The sequence below is a fragment of the Zeus faber genome (genome assembly GCF_960531495.2).
Source record: "Zeus faber genome assembly, chromosome: 19".
Classification (NCBI taxonomy): domain Eukaryota; kingdom Metazoa; phylum Chordata; class Actinopteri; order Zeiformes; family Zeidae; genus Zeus; species Zeus faber.
Window position 1 is genome coordinate 2,062,466 of NC_137206.1, and position 25,718 is coordinate 2,088,183.

General features: G+C 43.8%; 1 protein-coding gene across 17 annotated transcripts in view; it reads right to left on the bottom strand.

Moving 5' to 3' along the window:
- The window catches only part of scrib (scribble planar cell polarity protein), an 88,391-nt gene extending 62,673 nt beyond the window's left edge, over window positions 1–25,718 (bottom strand). For 15 of the 17 annotated variants that reach the window (XM_080020011.1, XM_080020014.1, XM_080020018.1 and 12 more), the window contains exons 1-2: window positions 25,454–25,718; window positions 24,479–24,710 (exon numbers count right to left, since the gene is read on the bottom strand). In XM_080020011.1, coding sequence (XP_079876137.1) covers window positions 24,479–24,637 — 159 coding nt within the window. In that variant the 5' untranslated portion in view covers window positions 24,638–24,710; window positions 25,454–25,718. Of the gene's footprint in view, window positions 1–24,478; window positions 24,714–24,885; window positions 24,985–25,453 lie in introns of those variants that run through there. The other 2 variants (XM_080020015.1, XM_080020016.1) reach the window with 2 other exon arrangements.

Consider the following 25,718-nt stretch of genomic DNA (forward strand, 5'->3'; position numbering starts at 1 on the left):
CCAATACCGTCTCTGAGTCTATCCCTGACTCTGCCGTCCTGATATCTAGGTCATTTGTCCCAGTCCGTCTTAAGCGAGCTGGACTAAAGGTTTGTGACAGAGCTGAGGAGTCCCACCAGTCGGCATTACAATTATTGTTTTTGACGTGTTTATTTCTGTTGGGTGCCGAAAGGAAGGTATTTGTTGGAGTACCAAGCTTCATGAGTGGACTCTGAAGGACCAAAGAGTTAATCACTTCAAGTAGAAATAAAACATGACATTAAATATATTACTTGTTGGCCTCTCTTCTCAAGCTTTGTCATTGACTATATACTATGAGTTTGTACGGCACATATAAACAACCTGCTGTTCTGCTGCAACAGACATGGTGATCGGCTAACTTGGGATACTCGTCAGGCCCGTGGACGGCGTCTGACCAGTCCAGGTCCAACCATATGAAAGGTTCTCCGACCCACAGACATGTGACCACGGTTTACCACGTGGAGCATTGTTTCTGTTTTTGGACAAATTTGTTTCTGTTTTCATTTTGTAATGGCAAGAGTAATTTGATCGATTAAATAACCATTTTGTCAATCTGAAAAGGTGATGTACTGTAAAATTTGAGCTGACATATTTAAACTGCATTTTAGTTGCTTGAGCTTATGTTGTTATAATTGAGTGTTTAACATGAAGCACATTCTCAAAATATTTTGTGATTTTCCTCAATTCTAATTAAAAATAACTAACACATGTCCTTGAAATTAGAGGAAGAATCTGGGAAAGGAATCCTGGATCCCACATTTGAGTTTGTGAAATCTCCCCGTTATTGAATTCATGAGGCTGTCGAGTACTGATGGTGGGGCAGTAACCAATTTGGACAGTTTCATTATTTGTTTAATGACCTGTTCGTTTAAACAAATGTGTTGAGTTGTAATGAGTTTACACTTCCTGTTGAGCACCTGTTTAAAGTGTTGTGTAAACAAGCTTTTACATTCGTACTAATGTCATTATCAAAAGTACAGGAAGCGCTTACTGCAGGTAAAAACACAGACGCAAGTAAAGCAGAACAAACTGGTTTGTACTTGTGACCTCATCCTGTTATATAATATGGAAAGTCTGACAAAATATGCTAAAATATTTGTAACTGAGAACAACACATGGTAGGTGTTGGAAAGAGACTTTGAGTCAGCGTTTTATAAATAGGTAATCCTGACAGGATTCACTGCTTTGGTGAGTTTGATGGTGATCTCTTCATTGGCCTATAAATATAGTAGACACAGCCCATCACAATAGAAGCCGGTTTCAGAAGTAACTAGTTGTTCTCACAGTAACATTTTATTGCCACTTTATTGCATTGTAGGACATGTTTACTGCTAAAACAACTACATGCCGAGCGCGGCTTTTATTATATCAGACGTTGCTGAGTTTTAAGCCAATCATGTTCCCTTTATCGATGACATGGCTCGTGATAGCGAGCGGCCGCCTGGCTCACCAACTCACTCATACATAAACACTTACAAGAGATGTGTGCAAGGTGCAGATATTACGAGCATTGAGAGTAGATTTGCCTTCCAAACCAAATTCAAAACAGTTGCCAGGTTGCGGACTTTCACCACGTGACCGTGTCTTTCACATTATAGAAAACAAAGAGCTGATGTAGAATAGCTGAACAGTGGGTCTGGTGTTGTGTGAAAAATGCAAAACAATATATATACTCTGTATGTATCCATCTATAAACAGAATTCAACATAGGAGTTGCACTACGATAACAAGTGTGCCCAATATGGCAGTAACACTAAACTACAGTAAGTAAAAATAGTAAATAGCAGCAGTATGTAGCCATAATAGTGATAAGCTGTTAAAATAAATATGTTCCTATTTACCAATTGTCTGTTCATTTTATCCTGTGCATTATCTTCCAATTTCTCTGAGTTTTCCCCGCATAATCCATGTGGAGCACATCAAGTCTTCCATATCTATGAAAAGTGGCGTATAAATAAAGTTTTCCGTGCCAATCGTCCCCAACAGTACCGTACAGCTCAATGTAAATAACCTCAGCTGAATTAACGGTTGAAGATCTTTTATTTGTAAGCAGACAATATATGGATTGACAGTTGGAGGGAACGACATGTAGAGAGAGTCCACTTCCTAGTAATTGCCAGGAAAAAAGCTTTAGTATCATCAGTGTTATCAATGTATGCAAAGCAACATTTTAGCCAATTGAGCCTTGTCTGGGAGAGGCCGTCGGCAACGCTTGACCACAAATCGTACATAAGCGAGGGACAATTATATTAAAAATAACATGGGACACGCCTATTTGGCAAGCACTACAAATGGACCAGCGAGGATGCATTGTTTGGTGCCATCCTACCATTGGCCAGACAAGGTTGTTCTTCCATGCAGCAGAACTGAATCAGTGTCCAGGAAGGATAGAAACTGAACTACCCCCCCTTCCTCAGGCCTCCATCTAAACTACGTTGCTCTGAGGTTGTCAAACACTATTTTTTCCTCCTCGTTCCCACAAACAAGAGCCAAAGCCAGCTAGTTGTTTATAGTTCAGAGGACGTCTGGCTCTTTCCTGCATGGTTTGGATCCGGTTCGTGTTTGTCCGTTCTGCAGAGGATCTGCTGCCGTCAGGACAGGGAGGGTGGGGAATTATCACCTTTTCTATTAGTGATATTGTTTCACCTTGAACTGAAGATCAAGCCACACCATTTGGTAGTCTAAATGAACATATGAAGAAGTGAAATTAAATACATCAGTTGTAGGAGCGATACACTGCAGGAAGTTTTATTCTAAGAACTAGAGTTTTATGCTTTCATGCTAGGGGTCACAAAGGGCCACGATTTAATTCAATCTTGATTCGACCAGATGCCGATGAGATGGCTCACAACACAATTCTACAGTATATAGCTAGTTTCTCATTTTATACATAATGAGAATTAATACCAACGACTGAGTGTACTCATCTTATGAACATATTCGGTCTAAATTAACTATTTAAATTCATTTGTGACCATGGTGGTATCTATTTTAAATGGAGAATAGTTGCACAACATTTTTAACCCAGCTCTACTATAATTAAACGGTCCATACTGCGGAGGTCCAACCACTGCTGTAACCACAACGGTGGCATTACTTTCCTGTGATGGTCTTCCTGTACGGAGAGCATAGTGTCAAAACCGTGATCCAACGGAGCGACGCATGAAGGGGAGCTCTCACTTGACCCGGTGGTCTCGCTGAATTCAAACACACAGATTCATAGTAAAGACAGTAGCACTGGGATGGTGCCGTCGCCCAGTGTTAAGATTTGAAGGCAATAGTAGGCGACAGCTTCTCCCATTGCAACCATCCTTTCTTATCGAATGTTCCTCAACACCACAGCACTGGATGTGAGTCAGCGCCACAGCAGTCAGCATTTCTCTTCAACCTTGTATGAAATGTTTTAATGTTGTTCCCTCCAATCTATTTGTTGACCACAGGAACATTTAACATCATCAAAGTCATTCCTTGTGCCTTGAGCTGCCTATACAAGATAGTTTGGATGTGTGTGCGTGTGTCCTGGTACAACTGGCTCATTGTGTTTGCCCAGGTCACCCTCCCTGCTGCCATGCTTGATCACATGACTTTGTGTCAACAGTTTAGCAGCAACAACCTAAGCACACCTTGTATGTCCGTCTCTCTCGGATTCTCAGTGTCCCCTCTGTCCGTCTCTCTGTATTTCTCTGATACCTCAACGTCAGTATATGCAGTAGCATTCTTCACTAACCCAGAGGGGAGATTACTGAAAAAAGATCCAATTCAACACTCTACTTCCTGGATGAATAATAGTTATAGCAATATAAACCAACACAATGCCTTCATATCATCCCTACGCTCGTTTTAATAACAACAGATAGGCCATATCGTATCCTTTGCTAAAACATTAAACCAGATTATGTAAATCACCCGCGGTAGTGGCAGGTTTACGAGCGCCGTATTAGCGCTACTGCAGCGGAGATAGAGTCCAGAGGAGAGGCTGATTCAAACTGGAGCTAGCTACTTCTGTTTAGCCCTGGGAAAACAATAGATGACCTACATTTCCAGCAGAGGTTTTGGATAAATGTCAGGCCCCCATTAAGACATCCAGGGTACCGGAACTGGATTAACTCTCCACAATGGTGGATTATCAAGTTGTTGTTTTTGAGAGTGTGAGTGTGTGCAATGACAGATTTCTGATGTGGCCACTTCCAAGCAAATGTTACACCTATTCATTTACTTTGGTCATTCTCCTTAGAGCCTTCCCTATCCCAAGACAGTGATAGCAAAGAAGGGCTCATTAGCAAAACACTAGAGACTGCAAAGTAGGCTTTGGTGATATCCTAAACTTTTATATCGTGATACAGCACCGCCCAAATATCGCGATACAGAATATTATTGTCGTTGTTGACGGGGGGGGGGGGGGGACAGTGACTGAGAGGTGTTCCCATTGCGCACGATTGCTCACGGTGTTTTTTTTTTTGTTTCATTCAATTACAATAAACACATCCAAAAAACCTTTGTTTTCTTTGGAAATCAGATCACGGAGAACGGATCGCAAGTTGCGTGTGGACGTTCGTGTAACGTGCATGTGGAAAGGATCTGTCGTTCACCAGGCAAAGAGTGACGGGCACCAGGCAAGCAAGAGTGAGGAAATGTATACTTAGAATAAAAACTTCAAAAAGCAATTTGACTTGTTTTGGGACTCTCAGTGTGAGAAATACGAGATGTGCCCTGTGAACCTGTGAATTGGTTGATATGCGTGAGTCACACGGTCAAAGTGTGAGACATGGCAGCACTGTATAACAATTATAAAAACTTTTTTTTTTTATAATATAATTTGAATAATACAAGTAATAACCTGGAGCAGCAACTTAATCACCAGCCACACCACTACGCCCAAATCCCCCATCTGCGTCCTCGCTGTTTTGCTGCTGTGGCGCACGCGTCCACATACGTCTTCTCAGTACGATGTATGCGGACCCAAGTGAATGAGCTCTGTTCCTCCCTCCCTGTGGTCCCACCGACGGATGGAGAGGGGGGAGTGCATACGCGATATGTGATACTGTGAAAATATCTCATATGGTGATGGACATAAGTACAAGCCTACTGAAAAATATTGTGATATAAACCCAACCTTGGAACTATTATGGGCAAAAGAAAGATCCCAGTCAAAATGTGACTGACAGACAGGCACTGTGTCAACAGGAGCTGACAAACATCTGTCCGTATTATCTAGTACTTACATATCTGGATTACAAAAGGGATTTTGTTTTCCCCGCTGTTTCAGAGTCAATAGTCAAAAGGCCAAAGTCAGTCGGTAAAATTACTTTTACACACGCAACCAAATGGTAAACTGTGGTGTGGTTTAAGCAGCCAAACCTGTCTTGTGTCCACACACACGGGGAGAGCCTCTGCCATCGCATGCGTGTTCATCTGCTCCCGGCTTGTTACATCTTGCCACTCTCTATAATACACGGGTGTGTGTTTGCAACATCTCTGCCTGTGTCTCTGTGTCGGAGGGCCCGCATGTGGCAGGCAGAACTGCCACAGTGGTACCTGAACAGGGACTCTACGGCACGGGTAAGGGACACAAAAGGGCCGTCCAAAGGGCCACAGCACCAGCCCCCACAGGACCGGGGGAGAAGCAGTCACGGCAAACCACCAAAGGTAACCGCCTGCAGCTAGCAGCAGCCACCGCCAGGACCATCCAGCAGCCAGGCCACGCCTCCAAGCAGCCCCCACAACAGCCAAGCCCGGCTACACCTCCACCAGCTAGCACAGCGGCCAAAGGCCCCACGCTCTGGCTGGGAGGATGGGGAGTCTGTCGTCGCATTGGGGGACAGACGCCCATGGACCGTGCTGTTCCGGGGAACCAGGTCTCCAGAAAAGGGGACTGTTTCTGTTTTGTTGGACATTTCTGTTTGTTTCAAGTGGACCTATTATGCTCCTTTTCTTAACATAAGTTAATATAGGTCTGTGGCACCCAAAGCATGTTTTTGAAGTGTTTTGTTGACAATACCACTCAGATTATGCATTAGAACCATTCTAACAAGCCTCTGAATCCATTGTGTTCCTGACAGTCCGTTTAAATGGGAGGAGCCACCCTCCTGAGGCCCCAAAGTTCTGTGAGCAATAGGGTTTGAGCACAATTTCCGGGTTCTGTGAGCCAATGGCATTTTGAGCATGGTTTCCGGGTTTCGTTCTATTAGCTCCGTAACTTTCACTGATTTCACCTTATCAGTCCACCATCATTTGTTTTTGAACAAATGCGAGGTGAGATTCTACCTAGCCTTAGTTTGGTGTTGGGGGTGGTGTGGTTTAAGCAGCCGCACCTGTCTTGGGTCTAGGTAATTGAGCCGGGAATCAGCAATGGCTTTAAGCCTGTTGCTCGTCAAAGCAATCAACGAGCTACAGGTAAACCACCTATTCCCCCACACACAAGGGGATAGCCTTTGCCGTGACATGTGTCCATCTGCTCCTGGGTTGTTATATATTGCCACTCTCTACAATAAACTGGTGTTTGCAACATCTGCCACATGCCTGTGTCTCTGCGTCAGTGGGACCTGAAAACACCACTCGGGTGGCGTGTGGCAGGGGGAACTGCAGTAGCACATCATTATATATGCACAACATGGACAGGAGACTTTGTTTATAGATCATGATGCAAAAGAAACCTGCATGTCTCATCTAGGAACCCTGTGATAAGTAGCGGTTCCCAACCGCTGGTCCGTGACCCTGCACCAGCCCTTGAGATATTGCCCACAGGGCTGCAGAGTTTGGATTAATATTTTATCATGTAATTTGTTGCAGTTTAATGTATTTTGTGTAGGAAACATCTTTATTGTTTATTTATGTGAAACAGTGTCTTTCAAACGTTTGGGTCTAATAACTCAATACCTAAAACAATTACAAGAAACAAAGATCAAGGTTACTGATAAAACCTATTTGAGAACCTTGAGCTGAAAATCTCTTGTTCCAGAAATGTATGTTTTATTTTAATCTCCTTTACATGTGATTATTGCATACCACAAGTAGGGCTGGGTAAAAAAAAATCTCTTATAAGATTCATGATACATTTCAGTCCTTTGATTTGATTTTGTGAACCAATTTGAAATTTTTTATATCTATGCTTTTTTTTGGAAGATACACAACCATGCTCCACTTAAATTAAATACCACCATAGTCACAATTGAATTCAAATATTTAAATATTGCTTACATTAAATATTTATGTATTTCACACAGGTGGTAAATTGAATTTTTAAAAACAATTCTAATTATGTATAAAATGTCAATATAGAATCGCATCGTGAGCCATTTGATTGAATCAAAGCATAGAATCATGAGATCCTGCCCAATACCCAGTTCTAGCCAAGAGCATGCAAAGATGTCTGTTCAGACTTGTGAATGCCTCCCATACACTTGAAGACTTTGAAAAGACTGACACCCTCTCACATGTAAAAGACATGTCATAAGTCACTGGGTCTTTAGTCACGGACTATAAGATTTTGCAAAAACTAGGGGTCTTTGCAAAAGGGTCACTCTTTTCCATCCTGCTCCTGGTGGAAATTTACAAGAAATTTTTTAAATAAAAATTTACAATACACCTTGCACAACGTGAATGCGTGCTCAGAGCCACAACTACACATATATAAGGAATTGGATAATAATGTCATAAAGCGTCGTGCTCCACAAACTCATTTACGGTTCACCACCTAACTGGAAGTTGTCGAACCTTGGCGTATCAGCGAAGTCTGGATAATCAGGTCCGGACATTGTCCCCTAACTCGCTGTTAGGGGACAGCGAGCGAGCCGAGCGCAGCTGGTACTGGATAATAAATTATATATGGCGGACTGATACATACACACAAAAATTTATTTTGCCCCAGAGACACCCCGGGGAAGATCTCTGGTCGTCCCAAACACATTTTCTATCGAGCTCTGCTCAGGTTGTCTGTCTACGTGGGTTGTCTGTGAACGCTATGCAGTCCAGGTGGCTGCTGAAAGACTCGGGACGGGAATGATTGCGATGATTAAGACAGTTTTTCACAAATTTCTGCTCCAAATGTAAATCGATATTGATCAAACTCAAATGACAAGATGCCTGAAACGTCCCAGTTCTAACGAGGGGATGTTTGGAGTGGACCAAGGGATTCTCTCCAACCATGTCAGACAAGATGCCCCTGAAAATGGCGGATTCCTTCTTTAATCGCTCTCCTTTAGCGGGGATGGAGTAGGCTTGGGCAGATTTACAATGAAATCGTCTATCGGCGATTTACTCCATCAATCACGATTGATGACAGACTTTTTATTTTATCTGCCAGGAGAAATCAGAGCATTGAAATGGTGTAAGTGCAGTTTACAGTGTTGTGAAACTGGAGCGGAGAAGGGGGCGGGGAGAGAGGGCGAGAGCGGGGGCTCTCGCCCTCTCCACTCAGAGCTGTCGAGTAACCACGGGTGATCAGAGCTCAGGTACAGAGACTTTGAGGGACAGGTGGTCAGAAATAAATAAATAAATAAAATAGAATAAAAAGAAAAGGCACATGGGCCCTCCGGCTCTAGGCATTTTGCCGTTCTGCCCTAACCGTGTGGCACGACGGAACACAGATCAAGCTCGTGATGGCGCGCATCGGGACGCCCCTGACCTGCACTCAGCTGGTCACACATCGGTGTCGGGTGCATTGAGGACATGAATATCCATGTCTTGCCCAGACAATCAGCTACCTGGATGCTCATTCACGCTTAAAAAAAAATTAAAAAAAAAAAAACGCGCCTGGTAAAAATATGGGTCCTTGGGGAACAAGGGGCAGGTGCACGGGCACCCTCCGCACCTACCTACGTAAAGAAAGTAAAGAACATAAAAAAAAAAAAAAAACATGCGACACTGTCCGACAGCGGGGCACGCAGGTCCCCCATTGCTTTCGGTTTCTTTAGGACTTTATTTAGTAAAATCATGGTTGTTTCTCTCCTGTTTAGGATTGGCTGTTCATGTTTTGTTCTTAATATGTTCTGATTGAATTTGTTCAAGTTTTGAGGTTTTAATAAGTACAGAGCGTCATGACGCACAGACTCAGCATCGTTCTTGTGCCCACCATGTTTACTATCTACTGGGTTGCTGCTTCCTGTTTGGTGATGGAAAGAGCGCAGCTTTTGGTTGTTGCAATGTTCACGTCACTGAACTTCACAATTTGCATGAGCCAAGACGAAAAACTTTGGATAATATTAAACATGTTTGATTTTAATCAGAACCTAAAGACGAGAAACAGACTGACTTAAGAAAACTCGGACTGAGTTTTATGACCACCTTACACCAAACGATCGATATGAGGGACGCGTACCAACCGAGGGAAAAATCTCATGATTTTATTCCAACATTGGAAATTTGTCTGCGACAGTGAAACATTGACATTGCTTGAAAAGTTGTTTGGTGTAAGGTCGGCATAACAAGCTCTGAACCTTCACATTGATTGGGATCATTATGCAGCGGTAAAGCCAGGTCATCCCCCTAACTCCCCGCAGACCTCTACACTAGAGGTCTGCAGAGAAGAGTAGGACGCAGTCCCCTCTATGTAGCTCACCGACCTAAAACCATACACCTATGGAGAAAAATAACTGCTCCACTTTAGGTGCCGCTGTTAAGTATACCAGCCATGCTGCAGTGACTTTCTGAAGCCCAAGGACAAAGTGTGGCTTTGAGACAAGCACACCTCAACCGCTCACTCCTTTTGGACGGAGCTGCTGATAGCAGAGGCCCCGGAATAGGGTGAAAAATGGATATGAAACCAATCATGCTTCACATAACCAGAATAGTTTTGACTAAACCTCAGCTGGACTGTATACCATGTCATGTTTAAAAAAGATAAGCAGATGCTGTGACATGCATCTCATGTTAAATTCCTTATCACTATGATAATAAATCCTTCCATATCACCCAGCTTTAGCGCCTCTCCTTGACAACCAGGATAAAGCGTTTGTCCCCCAGGAACCATCTCCTTGGAGATCAACAGGGGTTCACTGCGGAAACTAGAGTACCAGGACCTCCTCTGTGACGTAGGCCGACTGCCACACTTGAGTTTAGCCTCTCCTGTATCTTTTGGGAGAGTGAAGCGCTTGGCCAACCTACCTGAACATCTACACTGCATTAAAATCACGACCCTTTTGGAAAATCGTTGGAAAAGCTGCTTTTCCATCAGCTCGGTTGACGCAATTAACAGTCCACCCGAATATGTATGTTCCCATGTTCAATGTCGATAAATGGCTGTTCTTCGTAAGGTACTGTGTATAAGTACACGAGTATATGCTTGTACCATAACAAGGTATATTTGGTTAAATCATTTTTACACAATCATAGGTAGAACACTACTCAATAAAGCAGCAGGTTACACACTTAGAAGCGCGGAACACCGTTACCACGCAGGACTACAAACCACATTAGTATGTCATGAAGACAGCATAATTACAGGGCTGTCTCCAAATCCCTCCTACACGACTCCTCAGTGAATAACTGCTGCAACAACCAAAACATCAGCCCTAAGCCTCCAGGAGACACAATGGAAGCACCTCCTGATCCCTGTCCACTCTCCAAGGAGGGCCCACTGCCTTCCTTTATGCCCAGTATCAAGTTGCCAGGATTGTGACAGTAGTTTTAAAGGCAATGGAATTAATTGCCTCAAAAGACAGGGTAACAATATATGCACAAAAAGAGTAATGATCCAGTCTGGTGTAGAAAGGTGTTGTTTTGTTTCACACTCCGATTATGGCTTTAGTCAGCATTATACCACAAATGAAAGAAGGACTTTTCGAAAATAAACCACATTTATTCAAACAGGGAAGAACGAGGAACAAAGGAGAAGAGAATTTAGGACTAGAGAGAGGAGAACTAGAGAGAAGAGCGACAATGAAACACACTCAACATAAGCAGGTGAAGAGGGTGGATGGATGGATTCGACAAATAATGATATTAATGATAAATAATTAACCACACAAGCTAGCTGGACAGTCCAGAGCTAACATTTGTTGTTGATGCTGCAACACCAGCCAATACCACCACTACCGCCGCCAAAATCTTTTCCTTGACTTGCTTTATGAACTTTCTTTAAGTTTGTCCGTTTTTCTCAACATTTAGAAACACTTGCAAAGGGATATATCACCCTTTAAATTAACACTGTAACTCAGAGCGATGGGAGGGGTGGGAGGGAGAGGTCTGGGTTCAGTTTGGGGTCGTGGAGGAGGAGGAGACTAGAGTGTAGTTGTAGTTCCTATGGCGCTCCATTGTTACCAAGTTTTAACCAAATTGGTCTTTTGGAAAAAGATCAACATTACTTTTGTTCAATACTAAAAACTCATTGCCATCAATATTATTATTATAATCCACACCAAAATGGAAAATGCTAAAACACGCATCCTAGTTGAAGAGCGTAGCTTTCCAGGCACATGCTGAAAGAACACAGCGACTGAAATGTAGTGACTGTTTCCCACAAGAGGCGAGGTCAGCTAAATAAAGCTGGGAATCTCCAACAACAAAATAAAACCTCCGGTCTCTATCAAAGAGCTCCTTTATACATGAGTCTCTTATGGCTGGGTGAGATATGAGAGGTGAGATACAATAACGGAATTGTGATGTTACACTATATATTACTTGGGATTGTAGTTATCGTAATATGGTTAAATGTTGTACTTCAGGCTCAGTTAAAGTAAATGAGTAAGACTTCATAGCCATTCAATGTCTCTACCTATGGGGGGATCAATAAAGTACTATCTTATTTTACCTGCTAGGTAATACTATCCAGTATCATCATATCAAATGATCATAATATCATATTAGCGATATCTAGATATTAATCAGATATTGTTAGCATTAGTAAAATAATTCAATATTTAATTTGTCAGTGTGGCCCAGCCCTAGCGTCTCGCTGGCTAACCGTCTCCAACATTCCACTAACCAAACTCGTTCCTAAAACTCGCGTTTGTGTTGAGTCCCCTCAGAGAAAAGAGGCAGACTTAATTAAAACACAGAAAGAATTGGAGCGAGTTCATTTTAACGAAGGGCAGACAGGAGTCAAGTTTTATTAGCTGTAAACTTCACCGCTAATGGGAAATGTGGGTTCCCGTGTGTGTGTGTGTGGTGACAACAATCTTGTGTGTGTGCGCATCCTGCTTCACTGTTTAAGTCCAGGGTCTGTGTGTGGGCTCGTCAACAGGAATGCAAGCTACAGTAGGGAGTGCAGAAGGTGTGTGTGTGGGCAGGGCAGACTCCTGGAGATTCCTGCCGTGCCTGCCTCTTCGTGGAGGTCACATGGTACACAACACACAACACACACACACACACACACACACACACACACACACACACACACACACACACACACACACACACAATTACATACAGCACGCTGGGGTTTGTCAAGAAGGCTTTCCCCAAAAAACTTTATATGTTTCAGATCTTTAAAAAGAATATTTGTGGGAAGAAAGGTCTGCTTTAGCACAACTGTTCCAAGATATCTGCACTAGAGCGCCATGTTTTGAGAAAAGTCACAGCAAAATCAACTTTGTCACAACAATCACACAATCTTACATTTTCACAAATCTGTAGCAGTTAAAACTTAAAACTGGTTTGTGAAACCAGGTAACATAACACAGTAGATTGTTATATTTAAAGATCCGGTCGGTGGGTTAGGGAGAAATGGAGAATTCCAAGAGATGTACTGTGACTCAAGACCACAGCTAAAATAGCTGCCCTCTCACTGGAAACAATGCCCTGGCCATCAACACTCTCCAAATCAGCCATCCGATTTGATCTGGTTCAGTTAAACTCACTCAAAATCCAGCAGGCCACCCTGTCAAACCCCCGCTGACACTCCCAGCGGGGCCAAGGCCAAGCGAAGGGTTAAGGCCTGAACCAAAGTATATTTAGACGCACAAAAAATGAGCAGACAATCACAGAGTTCTGGCTGCACTGAAGATAAAAGACGTGCTCGGGGGGCTGCTTAAAAAAGCCTGCTGACACACGCAGACACACTCAAACACACAGAGGAGGCCAAAATTGGACATGCATGGGTGCATTCTGCTGTGTGACAACAAGGCCATGACTATTCACCCTTTATTCCTTTGTTAGTTGCCACGCAGGACACATGTGCATGACACATCCATGCGTATACACCACTCTTGTTGTTTCCAAAGAGCCCCCCCCCCCCTCCCCCACCACCACCACCAGTTGAACTTTCTATTGGTGGCGACCTGTCTTTACCAGTCACCACCTCTGTTGGAAGCCCCAATCAGCCACAACTCCATTGTGCTTGTTCACTGACCAAACAGACGACTAATCAACCAAGACCTGTTTGTTCCGTCAGATTCCAGAAACACCTCGACACGTTAGCTGGATAGGATGCTCTGCTTAACTTAAAATTAAGATCTCTAATGATCAGATAAGAGATAGGGAGTCTCTATAAGATTATTGCAATTATAAATAACGGCAGTTAACTTGGCAGCAGACTGTTATTCTGCTACTTTATTCAGGGGTCTGCGCTTGGCGTTCATCCTCAATTCGGCATCGGAGCTTGAAGGGATTACAGCGAAAACAAAGTGCTTTCTGTCGCTTATCACACACCGTGCGAGTCCAGGAGCATGTGTGTTTTGGCGCGTGCTATGAAAATAATACAGTCACTAAACAAAGGACACTACTGTATAGGTGAATAGATCCAAAAATATTGTGATGTTAACTTTTGAGCCATATCGGCCAGCTTTGTATCCCGCTGTGGAGATACTTCACAAAAACAGTGCATTCCACAGCTCACTTGATTATTTCCACTTCCTGGAAGCAGAGGCGCTGCCAACAAAACAAGGAATCAACAACAAAAACACTCATGTCAACAGACCAGCACAGCCCAAATGTAAATGCTTCTAGACAGAAAGAGAATGATTAGCGGAGAGAGTTTATTTTGTGCGTCCACTGAAGCATTACAATTACTTTTCTAAAAAGACAAGAGGTAGCTCTAAACCAGAGGCCTAAATGATGAACAGGTTATTAAAGAAGCCAGTTTTTTATCACTCCAGACAAGAACACATTTAATGTAACTGAAGCGGTGGGCACCACAATGTCTGAGAAGCCATCTTGTGAGCAAAGGATTGCCAGTTGGACATTATCAACCGGGCTGGGATAATCTGGGTGGGGTTTAGAGAATGAGTAACACCCTCCTGAACCCTTAACACCTGCTATCACAGCTCCTAGAGCAAGGCACTAGTCCTGATAAATTACAGTTCTAAACGGCCAAGTCAGACGGCATAGAAAGTGGAGGGTTGAAACAAGACGACTAAACACAGACCACGCACAATAATTTTTCTATTATTCTCTTGAGAAAATGTAAGTTCTGTTTTTTGTTGACCATTGGTGATCAGATCTCACTTCCCTGCCCTACAGTCCCGTACAGAGACTTTGAGGGGCAGGCACTCAACGAAAAAAGAAGAAAAGGCACATGGACCCCCAGCTCCAGTTCTGGGCATTTTGCCGCTATGGGCAAACGGAGCAGCACAGTGGAGCGGCTGCGCGCACATCGTAGGTGCGGCAAGTGCAAGGTTCATGATGCGTTCTTTATGAATATATCTTGCCCAGATAATCTTCTACCCCGATGCCCATTCACACAAAAAAAAAAAAGCACCTGATAAAGAGGGCACCGTGGGGTCCATGGGGCAGGTGCTCAGGCACCCTCTGCCCCCCGCATGTACCTGCCGCCAATGCAAATATTGTGATTATAATATAGCAATATATTATATCATCTCATCGAGAAAGATTATTTTATATCCTTCGATTCTTAGAAATATGAAAAACGTAAACTGGATTTTTTTTGTAAGTACTAAATCCTGCACTTCTGGAACGAGGAAAACGCATTTGCCACATTACATTACATGCGTGCGAAGCCCCCGCGCGGGGGCATGCATGCCCCCCTCGATTAAATCGGATATTGCTGATCGCTGCCACCCAGCGATCGCGATTGGAATTTTGCACAACCGCCTAAGCCTAATCTGAACCGAAGATTAATTGCTAAATTTAACCATCATATTGAAATACAGTTTTACTGCCGCTACTTTTGCATTGCGACTTTTTAAAGAAATGATTCCTAAATCTGGACGCAGAGTCGCAGTGAAAAGACAGACAAGTTAATGTTGTGTCGTGAATGAGCGGTAGATGCAGCCAATGTCACCGTTATGCGTCTGCGCGTACACCATATTGGAGTGGTGTTTTACAGAATAAGTGGAAAGCAAAGTTATATTTGTCTCCCATCGTCTCGATTCCATTCAATCCAATCCAACAATGAGATTGTATCGCGATATTGCCATTTTAACTTATCTAACGTACATTACAAAAATATTTCACAGAACAAATTCATTGCCATTCAGAATTTAAATATTTCAATTCACCGCGGCTGCAAGTGGACCTGTACAGCAGAGCAGAGGATGGTGGTGCGTCAGGTTTCAGAACAAGGCAGAGAGATGGATGCCTTCCACCAAGGTGTGTGGCCCGCAGATAAAGAGCATCATTTGTTTGTGGTCTGTTTCAGTGCCAACCCGATACCACCCCCCTCCCCACCCCCAGGGAGATCAGCGTTCTGACAGAGCGGCCTTAAAAGCCAGTTTATGTGAGTGCAGCTCCAGATCTCCTGACAGATCGAACGGTCTAGAAAAAAGCATCTAATCCTGATGAAATGTCATGGCTGAATTTTATGTTAAAAACTCACACGTTTACTTGCAGCAACACATCAAAAGTGACAGTTTAGAGTATTTAAAAACCTTTACATGTGTGTTTACTGGAGAAAATTATAATGACTCACCATGTGATGACTTCACTGTCATATGAGGTAACCTAATACAATATTTACATATTAGGTAAACAATTGGAAAAACAGTCAATCTTTGTAATATGGTAACTGGAGTTGGCATATTTACAAATAGACAGAAACAGAGCATTGTGTGTCCAAAAGTGCCGTTGCACATTTTGCTGGCAAGTACAGCGAGTGACTGGTAAACCAGCACTGAAACAGCCACTGTACAGCGCTTTTCCAGCGCATGGAAGCGGCTCAACTCGGCTCTTCTTAATTCTTAATTTGGTACCAGGTAGTTTGTTTTCCACTGCAGATAGTACCCCTCTCGTAAGGCCGCATGAGTGCCGTGACGTCATCGTCAGCGCGACACACACAGGAACAATGGAGGCTGTCGAAGAGATGGTGTTCTTGATTCTCAGCTTTTCTGGTTTTCTTGGCATCCTATTTTAAAGAGGATGATAACTAGCATATTTTTAACCTTTCTAAAAGATAATAAGAATTCTCCGCACTCCGATCTCTCTGTTCAGCAATCTAGCGCAACCCCGTTCACCATTTCTCCAAACAAAACCAATAATAGTGTTTTGTTTTTTTTTGTTTGTTTTTTTGTTTTGTTTTTTTAAATCATAGATAAAGTACTTATTTTCTTAATTGAATGAAACAAAAAAAAAAAGCCTCATGTGGGCTGGAGCGTTCTCAGTCCCTCTCTTGCCCGTGTCACGGGCAATAATCTATACGTTTTTTTAGTTGATAAAATGTTTAAGATTGTACAATATAGGTTTTTCAAAATGATTTGAAAATCTTGCACTTTTTGACTAAATATCGGTCAAAACATTGTCATCGTTGTGCCAAAAAATACCAAATCTGGCATCGGTCGGACTCTGCTATGCACAACTTTTGCACAATGGAAAACCAGTCGAGTGAGTTCCAGAATGCTGATGTTAGGGTTTCTTTTCAGCCTAGCAATTAAACTGTTGAATACTGTAGGTCTGTAAGTGTGCCGTGACGAGGCACCTGCCTACCAGCACGCCCATTTTCTTCCGCCGTAAGCATCTATATTCGGAAGAAAGGGACAGTCTACCAAACTTGAACACAGAGGAACCAAGAGGGGAGAATCACGCTTGACACCAAAATGTGACTTCATGCAGCAAGTGCTCAGAGCCAATACGACTCCCGCCCTCTCAATGTGCACCGGCAGTGCACACAGCAGCCACAGAGCCCAAGCTATCGCCAACAGCTGTCACCACCGCAGCCATCAATTATTCACTGGAGCCGAGGAGCTTGTTTACCTTTGAGGCTAGAGACTGAGGCCAGAGCACGGGGGGAGGACACAATAAGCAGACATGACATTGAAAGGGGTGAAACCGCCCTTATTGCAGCTACTATTTCCCATACGGTACGCAGGACCTAGCCCTTAAAGAAGAGCAGAAAATGACAGATTGAGCTGGAGGATCCATCTGTACAGTGCTGCACGCTTTAAGATGGGACCATTTGTCCACCTGCTTGGATCCCACCTGACGCTCTGATGTCAGGCCGGCCTGCTGAGTCCACGGATGGATCGCCTGGGAGAAACCAGGCCCCACCAGGGAACTTACTGCGATAATTTCCTATTTATTAGGGATGGGATGACGGATGCAATTAAATCCATTCAATTGGGTACTGGTATTGTATTTCCTTACAGAAAGACAGACACACAAGTAAAATAAAAAAAATTCTTTATAGCACAAGTTGTAGTGTGCGTGTTTCTGTTGGAGTGCTATTTGAATTCAATTGCCTCCATGTTTGAGTGTTTAAAAAAAAAAAAAAAAGAAACTTCACCTTACAACAATTGCAATATTGTTGAAAATCTGAATAATTACAGAACTACAATAGTTATCGAATTGGCGTAGAAAAATGTATTACAATGCCATTCACACTCCATGTCTTACTTTGACTATTGTGGTGGTGTTGAAATAGGATGTCCAATTTTACCTCTTACAGGGGGGGGGGGGGGGGGTTGCACCATCACACACCCTCTGTTAATCCACCCCCCATCCCAAATATAAACCAACGCCTGTTGGGGGGGATGGGATAGGATGTGAGGCCAGCTGGTCGTCATCTCAGACAAAGAAACCTGCTGAATGAGCTCTTGCATCAAAAAGAACCTTGAATCTCTCACTCTGTTGTTTCTTCTCAGGCTGATCTGCTGTGGTTCCATTTCATCTTCTCACCCCCAATGATCCAGCACCGGAGATAAACGGTGTGGTCTTTTAGTGAGAGGGAAGGGACCATTAACAACAGACCAACTGCAGAACTTTTAGGTTGTGGCCTGACATGATTTAAATGGGACTGGTTTTTGTCTGTGTAGAAAACACAATGCATGACGTAGCGTGTGCTTACAAAGCAAAAGCCTCTATAACAAGGAGTGGTTATTGGCATGAATAAACAAACAAAAAAAAATTCTTGATTTTGATTTAGTTTTCCGATCCAGCCACTTAACCTGCTCAGTAAAGCAGGGCGGAAGAAGGCAGAGAGCGAGCCCGGTGGAGGAATGTGGCTCCAACTGCAGAGGGGCGTGGGGGTCTAATTTATCAGCAGTGCTGCCCTATGTCAGCCAGCCACCATGGGACAAGAGACCAGAGAACTCCCAAACACTTCACTGGGAAGTCTAGAGAACATGCAAAACCATATGCCACTTTAAATATGTTTCAAACACCCCATGTCCGACACTGTTGAACAGAACTTTGCTGTGAATTTTAAAAGCCTTTGGTAGAATTCACTGAAAAGTAAACAAGCATCTTCACGTCTCAGAAAGAGAAAGTAGAGACTGTGTTACATCAGAACTACTTGTGGTTGATCAAATCAGGACCACACTTCCTAATCTTCCCTCAGAGACAATAAGACAAAAAAAAAAAAAAAAAAAACAATATGCTACAAAACAAATATGGAGGATGAAAAAAGATGACGAAAATGGTAAAGAAACAACAGGGGATATAGTTAAAGATCAGTGAATGGATACGGATGAGTGATTTGTTTGACCCAGGACTGAACATACACATGAGACTAACAAAGCAAAGGCAACAAAAGACAACAGTTTAAGTAGGCGTGCAGTAGGCTGTGGCAGATTTGCGATTAAATTGTCAGTCGTCGATCGACTCCATCAATTGCGATGGACATCGATGGAGGAAAAGCATGAAACGGTGTAAATGCAGTTTACCGTGTTCTGAACCTGGAGCAGCAAGCGCTCCCTTTGCCCAGAGCTGTCGAGTAACTTGTGATTGGATCTCCCTTCCCACGCTCTATATGCAAATCTTGTGATTTATAATATAGCAATATATAATATAATCTCAGAGAGAAAGATTTGGACTTATTTTATTTCCATACTTTCTTGCTTGTATGGAAAATGAAAAACGTAACCCTAACACAGAGAATTGGAGGAGATTTTTTTATTTTTTTTTCTCTCCTCCGAACAGTGCACGGGTGCAACGTTCACTCGCCTGTGTTTTTACTTTAAATCTATTTATTTTTGTTTGTTTCATACATGTACGAAACAAAATTTTTGAAAACACAATTCAGTTAAGGGGCTGTCCCGTTCCGTCCTGTTCCAAGAAGGAAAAAAATACGTGTTCCCACTGTCGGCTGTGGCTTTCCGCTGCTAGGGGACTTAATTTAGTAAAAACTGGAGGTTTTTGTGTAAATACTTCACTTGTAAATAATAATTCCTGAACTTCTGTAACAGGGAGACTGCATTTGCCACATGACATTATGTTTTATGCCTGCGGGGGGTGAATTATGTGTCTATAATTACGTTCTGATGAGCATGAACTAAAAGTAAAAGTCTCTACTGCCCCTGAACCCGATACACACAAAAAACACTTAAAAACAGAAGCTTCCCAATTCCTCTAAAAGCACGGTATCATAATACGGCCTCTTCCAAAGCATAAAGAAGTGGAATTCCAGTGATCAGAGCTGTTCAGATAAGTTACATGAACATTGTGCAGATATCCAAAACTATTATCCGCCCTGGTGCACTGGGAGCAGTGATGGCACCACAGGCAAACTGACAGCTGAGTGCTTCATACTCAGGCAGAAATTCTCTTAATTGCAAAATAGTAATATGGGATACCACAAGGACCCAAAAGTGCTTTTAGCTAATAATACAAGGAGTGACATGAATAAAAACCTGTTCTGCAGAGCAGACAATAGTTATTACATCCAGTGGCGACACACCCACCTAGTTTTTGTTCCCTAGTCAGTGTGTAAAGAATGAAAAGAGCCAACTGAATGGTAGAATAGAGCACAACTGAGTAGAACAGAATAACTTTCTTCAAGGGAACTTTGAGTGTAGTAGCCAGCTTCTGTTCTTAGCTGTTGTTTAGGGATTCCTTTGTTTTTAAAAGGTCAAGAAATGCACCAAATGAGCAGATGCAGCAACAGGCTGTATGCCTGTACAAAAGGTATTGTTTTGGCAAGTGTCTGTGTGGTTTTATTTCCCCCTCATCGTCTTGGGGTACCTTGCTCAGTCAAAAAAAATAACTACTCATGTAGGACAGTGTGATAATTAACTATTATCATTTGTCATTCAGTGGCATTGACCAATCTTAAAATTAGGATATTGTTACTTTGTGATAGAGTTTTGAGGTCAACGATTAATGATAAGAATAAAACATCTTAAGGTTTAGCAAGACATTAATTCAGAAACACAGGCAGTTTAACTTGAAAAGCTAGAGTTGAATATAATTCAATGAAAATCAAGTTAAATTGAAATGCCACAGAGGGAATTTCCTGTAATGTCATATCAGTGAGCCCCAACTGTCCACGTGTTTCTTCAACTAATGTGGCCCCCACCAACCACCTAGATGCCATTGCTGGATTGGTGATGCGTTTACAATCGGCAGTGTTCATGTAAGTCAGGTCAGGGGCCGCGCGGAGCCACTGAGGAAAGACAAACAGCCATGACATCGGATACGAGTGGGGGCAGTCAGAGGGTGAATAGACGACTCTGTAACCCGTCATGGGACTTTAGGATGGCTAAGAAGAAGATTCGCTCGTTTAGCATCTGTCCCATTTCACACAACAAATGTATATGGAGCTTAAAAACAAAAGCTTTGGTAGACCAAAGCAACTTCATACTTCTACTGCTTTAAAAATAAATAAAATGAACAAAACACAAAATGTACGCTGTAAAACAGCAAAACAAAAAGGTGCATGAAGTAGAATCTGAGATTTGAGGTTGTGAAATGACAAATAACGGTCGTTCCTTGATGTGAAGAGGACAAAAGGGGAATTCCTTCGCAGCGGCCTCTTAACAGGTTATCCGCGCTCATTCCAGAGAGACCAGTCACGTTTCTGGACAACTTGTCTGATGATAATAACTACAGCTTGTTTTCTGTGAGGAGCCATGTAAAACGGGTCTACAGTGTGTTTGTTCAGTGAAACACAATATTCAGTTATAATTACAGTTTTTTAATTATGCAAACAGTATTTACATCCAGCTCCCAGGGACACAAAACTATTAAAACTGAAATTAATGGGGATGTGGGAACGGGGGAAATGTTGGTTTACAGATCAGGTTCTGTTCCCCAGGCCCAGTTCATGATCAGTTCCTGATGGCGGTTGCGGTTCAAGAATTAATTGCTTGTAGTTTCATATTTATATGATGGGATGTGGGCAACAAAGCAGCTAAAGGAACTGATCATTTACTAAGGCAGCCAGCTAAAGCACTGTTCAGATCAATTTTCAAGTGTGTGAAACTTTGAATTTCTCATGCTCTAAACTTTGACAATTTGAGGCATATCTTTCATTATAGTCAAATACTGGGTGACAGTCCATGAGTGTACATTCAGACATAAATAATAACAAAACCGTGACTATATGTATGTAAGACCGCTCTCCCACGAACCAATTCAGACAACCGCCCACCGCTAATAAATAAATACACTGAAAACAATGTTCTACATGTTTTAAATAAGTTATCTCAGAGGGTTGGTTCAGTATCCCATACAGTATCCTATACAACATAAATCCCACAGCAATCATATAATCTTGTGTTTCCAGGTTGGCGTGGGGCACAGGACCTTTAAAGCTCCATCTGGTCACACCAGTAAAGCCCTTGCATCACAAACCCTACAAGGTGGATCTGCCTCCACTGTCCTACAGCATTGCACCGACACCATGCATGGATTAGTTCCTATACATCTACCAACGCAGGTCTACTTAAAATGAAGATTACAGAAGGCCTTGTATTGAAAGCTCTGGGCTGTTGCGATGGAATTATAATGTATAAGGATTAACATAAGGTCAACATAAATTACATTTGACCGGCCTATTAGAGCCGGTCACCGCTGCTTCCGTTTACAGAGAGACGCGAGAGGACTCATTATCCGAGACGATCAGGATGCGTGACTCAAAAGCCTCGAAGGAAGTTCACGGAAGCGGCTGTGACCTCCGCACGCCGGGATCGTACCGGTGTCAGAGAAGGAGCGCGCAGCCATCAAAGGGAGCGGGTGCCCAGAACGTTACAGGAATGCCATTGATCGCAAACTCACTGCCACCGTCCGCGACCCCGTGCAGGTCTGACCTCTGGGGGGGGGGGGGGGGGGCTTCCCTCTCTGAAGGCATCCTGGTGCTGAGGACCAGAGGGAACCATATGCTTTGTCTCTTCACGCAGCAAACTCACAGGCAGACACCCGAGCTGGACTGTCACGACACATTTCAGTCTGCTGGCTGGAGCCTGCACCATAGAGGGGCTTCTGGGTGTTTCCGAGAGTCTGTCTGTCAGTGTGTGCATTTCAATTCAAATAAGATTTATTGGTAATGGTAAAGCAGTGATGCGCAACCTTCTTCATATCAAGGACCCTACATTTGATAGGCATTCACCAAGGATCCCCATTTGACAAGTCTCTGGGAACCCAATCTGAGGAGATTTTTATTGTTCGATATGATTTCGTCTCCATACTCCATACTAGTGTAGGAGACAACAGGGAGAATAGGATCATCAGTCATTATTGTACATTCTCTAAGAGTATTAACATCTTGTAAATGAAATAATGGTCAAGTTTAACTAGTAATTAACATTTAGCTGGGGAATCCCTGGAACCTCTTCAATGGGTCCTTCAAGAGGTAGCCATATTCAGAACCGGACCACTCATGAACCGTAGAGTCACTGTGGAAATGCATACATTTCAGATTGATAAAGCAATGCAAGTGCAAGGCACTGCAGTATCTTCTGCAAAGCCAGAAAGGAAGGGCCTTGCTTTCTATGGTGGGAAACCCCCTCATCCCACTAACTAGCTGGAAGACAAATTAAATATTCAACAACTGCATGTTAAGTGGTTAATACTGCAGCTGCAGTAGCCTGTCAGAGTCTCTCCCTCTCCCTCTCCCTCTCTCTCTCTCTCTCTCTCCAAGTCAAGCTGTTAACACAAGATTTTCTCTTACAGACTGATCTGAGGTATTGATTCTGTTGCATAAGTCACAAAAACTACAAGTGAAAGGGTTTTCAAAGAACACAAGGATGTTGACTTTCCCTGGCTGTGGGATATTTTATTTTTATTGTATCTGGTTTGCATTGCGATACCCAGCTCTCAAAACACCCTGAATATTGTGTGTGCGTGTGTGTAGAAACGATGCTGCATTTGAAATAAACATATCGGACGGTGTACGTGATTTGCCAAAACAAACATTCCAACACTCTATTGTGCACACTGTAATGGGGGGGGGGGACTTGCTCTGACAAAACTACAACCTCTTCTGACCTCGGCTAGTCGAGTTGATCTTCATTAGGCAAACACATCACTTGTTCCTTTCACCACTGGTCAAATAAGACAGAGTCTAACGACTCTCTCTTTCTGAAGAGTGCATTCTTATTAACTGCAAACCATCGCGGCCATAACCGGCTCCTTGTCCCAGGACCGAACAAAGGGAAGAGCTGCATAATGAGGGGAAAGTCCGGTCAGCGTTTGGCTCGACTGCTCCCGAGATAACTAAGTGAATGGACGGATAATGGCACAACACACTTAAAAATAAACATTCTGGGGCGTGCGAATAGACCTTTTGTCACATTTCAAATACTACGAGAGTGGGTGGGGACGGTGTGAGGACTCATTCCAAGCACGCCTTCCCACTCTGCCTCCCACGCCCACTCGACAGCGGGATGCCCAACACGCTGCACACCTCTACCCGAAGAAAGCACCAGTTAACCATGGCCGCCTCATCTCAACCATGTCTTTATGACACCAAAAGTCAGTGATACTCAATATCTTCCATATCAAGGATCCTACTTTTAAACACATTACACCAAGGACCACATTTGACAAGACTGTGTCTGTGATGCCAAACTGTATACATTTTAATTGTTAAATATAACAGTTTACGTGTTGAAACTATGGCCGAAACAGTCTTTATTGTACGTTCTCTATTGGCGACAACGTCTTGTCGATGAATAATGGTGAAGCTCTTGAAGGAGTCCACGTTGAGAACCGCTGCCTGAAATAACCATGTGGACGGATTGGCCCTGAGGCCCCTCTGCAAGGTCTCTGGGACAATGTTTCGATGTCATACATGTGCACAGAGCAAACAACGTTTTCAAAAGGAAGAAGTTGGGACATCTGACATCTGCACGTCAACTTTGTTTCCCCAACCCTCCAGCATTCAACGACCCTGTAAAACACCTCAAGTCTTGCATACCTTGGGAAGTTCTTTAAGTTGGTTGGCATCGAGGAGAAGCTCTTCTAGGCTGCGGCTGTAACGAAATATCTCATCTGGGACGGTCTGTAGGTTACAATGCCGCTTGTCCACGGACTCGACGTGGCGGTTACAACGCCACAAAGGAATACACTTCAGCATGTCCGGCCGGCGGGGGAGGTTGGGCTGCCGGTGCTACTCGAATCTCCACATCGAAGGGATTGTCGGGGAAAGGCTGCTGGGCATGAGCAGAAGGGGAAGAAATATCACTGTCAAATTTGTCCAAGAAAGCCCTCAACATTGAGTTCCCCCAAAAGAGAACGCAGACATCCTATTCACATGATTCATGTCTGTGTTGTTCTACCCTGTTAAATAAATACTCCGGTTTTTTGTGTTTTACTCCATCTTACCCCGATTCAGGGATGAAGGTCAACAACAATTTCCTTCCTGTGAGTCCAGTACAGAGATAGCGACGAGCTGCATGCTAGCTGTGTTAGCTCAGTGCAGGGCTGCGGGGGGGGGGTCACCTAGACGAGCCCCCGTGCGATTTCCGCCAAAATAACTGGAGAGCACCGGGCACTCACCGGTGCTGCTCGTCGAAACGGAGCAGCGACACCGATAGTGGGAAGGTCAGCCACACAAAAAAAACAACTAAAAAACAGTGCGACGCCCGATTCCAGGAGCCTTGCCAGACGTTAGTCCCATTCGCGACGTCAAATTCCTTCCAGAACACTCGGTCTCGTCCTAGACCCCGCTCCCGATTTTAGGTTCGAGTGTGGTCGTGAGGCGAGCCGGGGAGCGCGACCTGCTGCGGGTCGTTTCCTGCTCGGGACTCTCTCCACACGGAGCGGGCGGCTGTTAGCCACCACGTCGACTGTTAGCCACAAGAGACTGGACGCTCGGTCGTGACTACGGGCGTCGGTCGGTCGAATAGAAAAGAAGAAGACATCTAGCCGTGGTTGTTTCTCTGGTACCTACCACATAACGTCCCGCGGAGGGGGTCGTTCCGGAGGCTGCGCAGGGGGGGGGGCGGAGCGCCTCCTCGCCGGTCGCGTTAGCTTAGCTCGTTTCAGCGAGCCGCTTCTCCCGCGCCTCGGTGGCGTGCGAACCGCGGTCCCCAAGGTACTGACGAGCCAGCGCTGAAGACAGCGCCCTCCGAGCCGCCGCGGGACCCGCTCGGACCTGGAACGCGAGGAACGTGGAAGGAAAGCGCCGCCGTTAGCGCGGGTGACCGCGGTGTGGA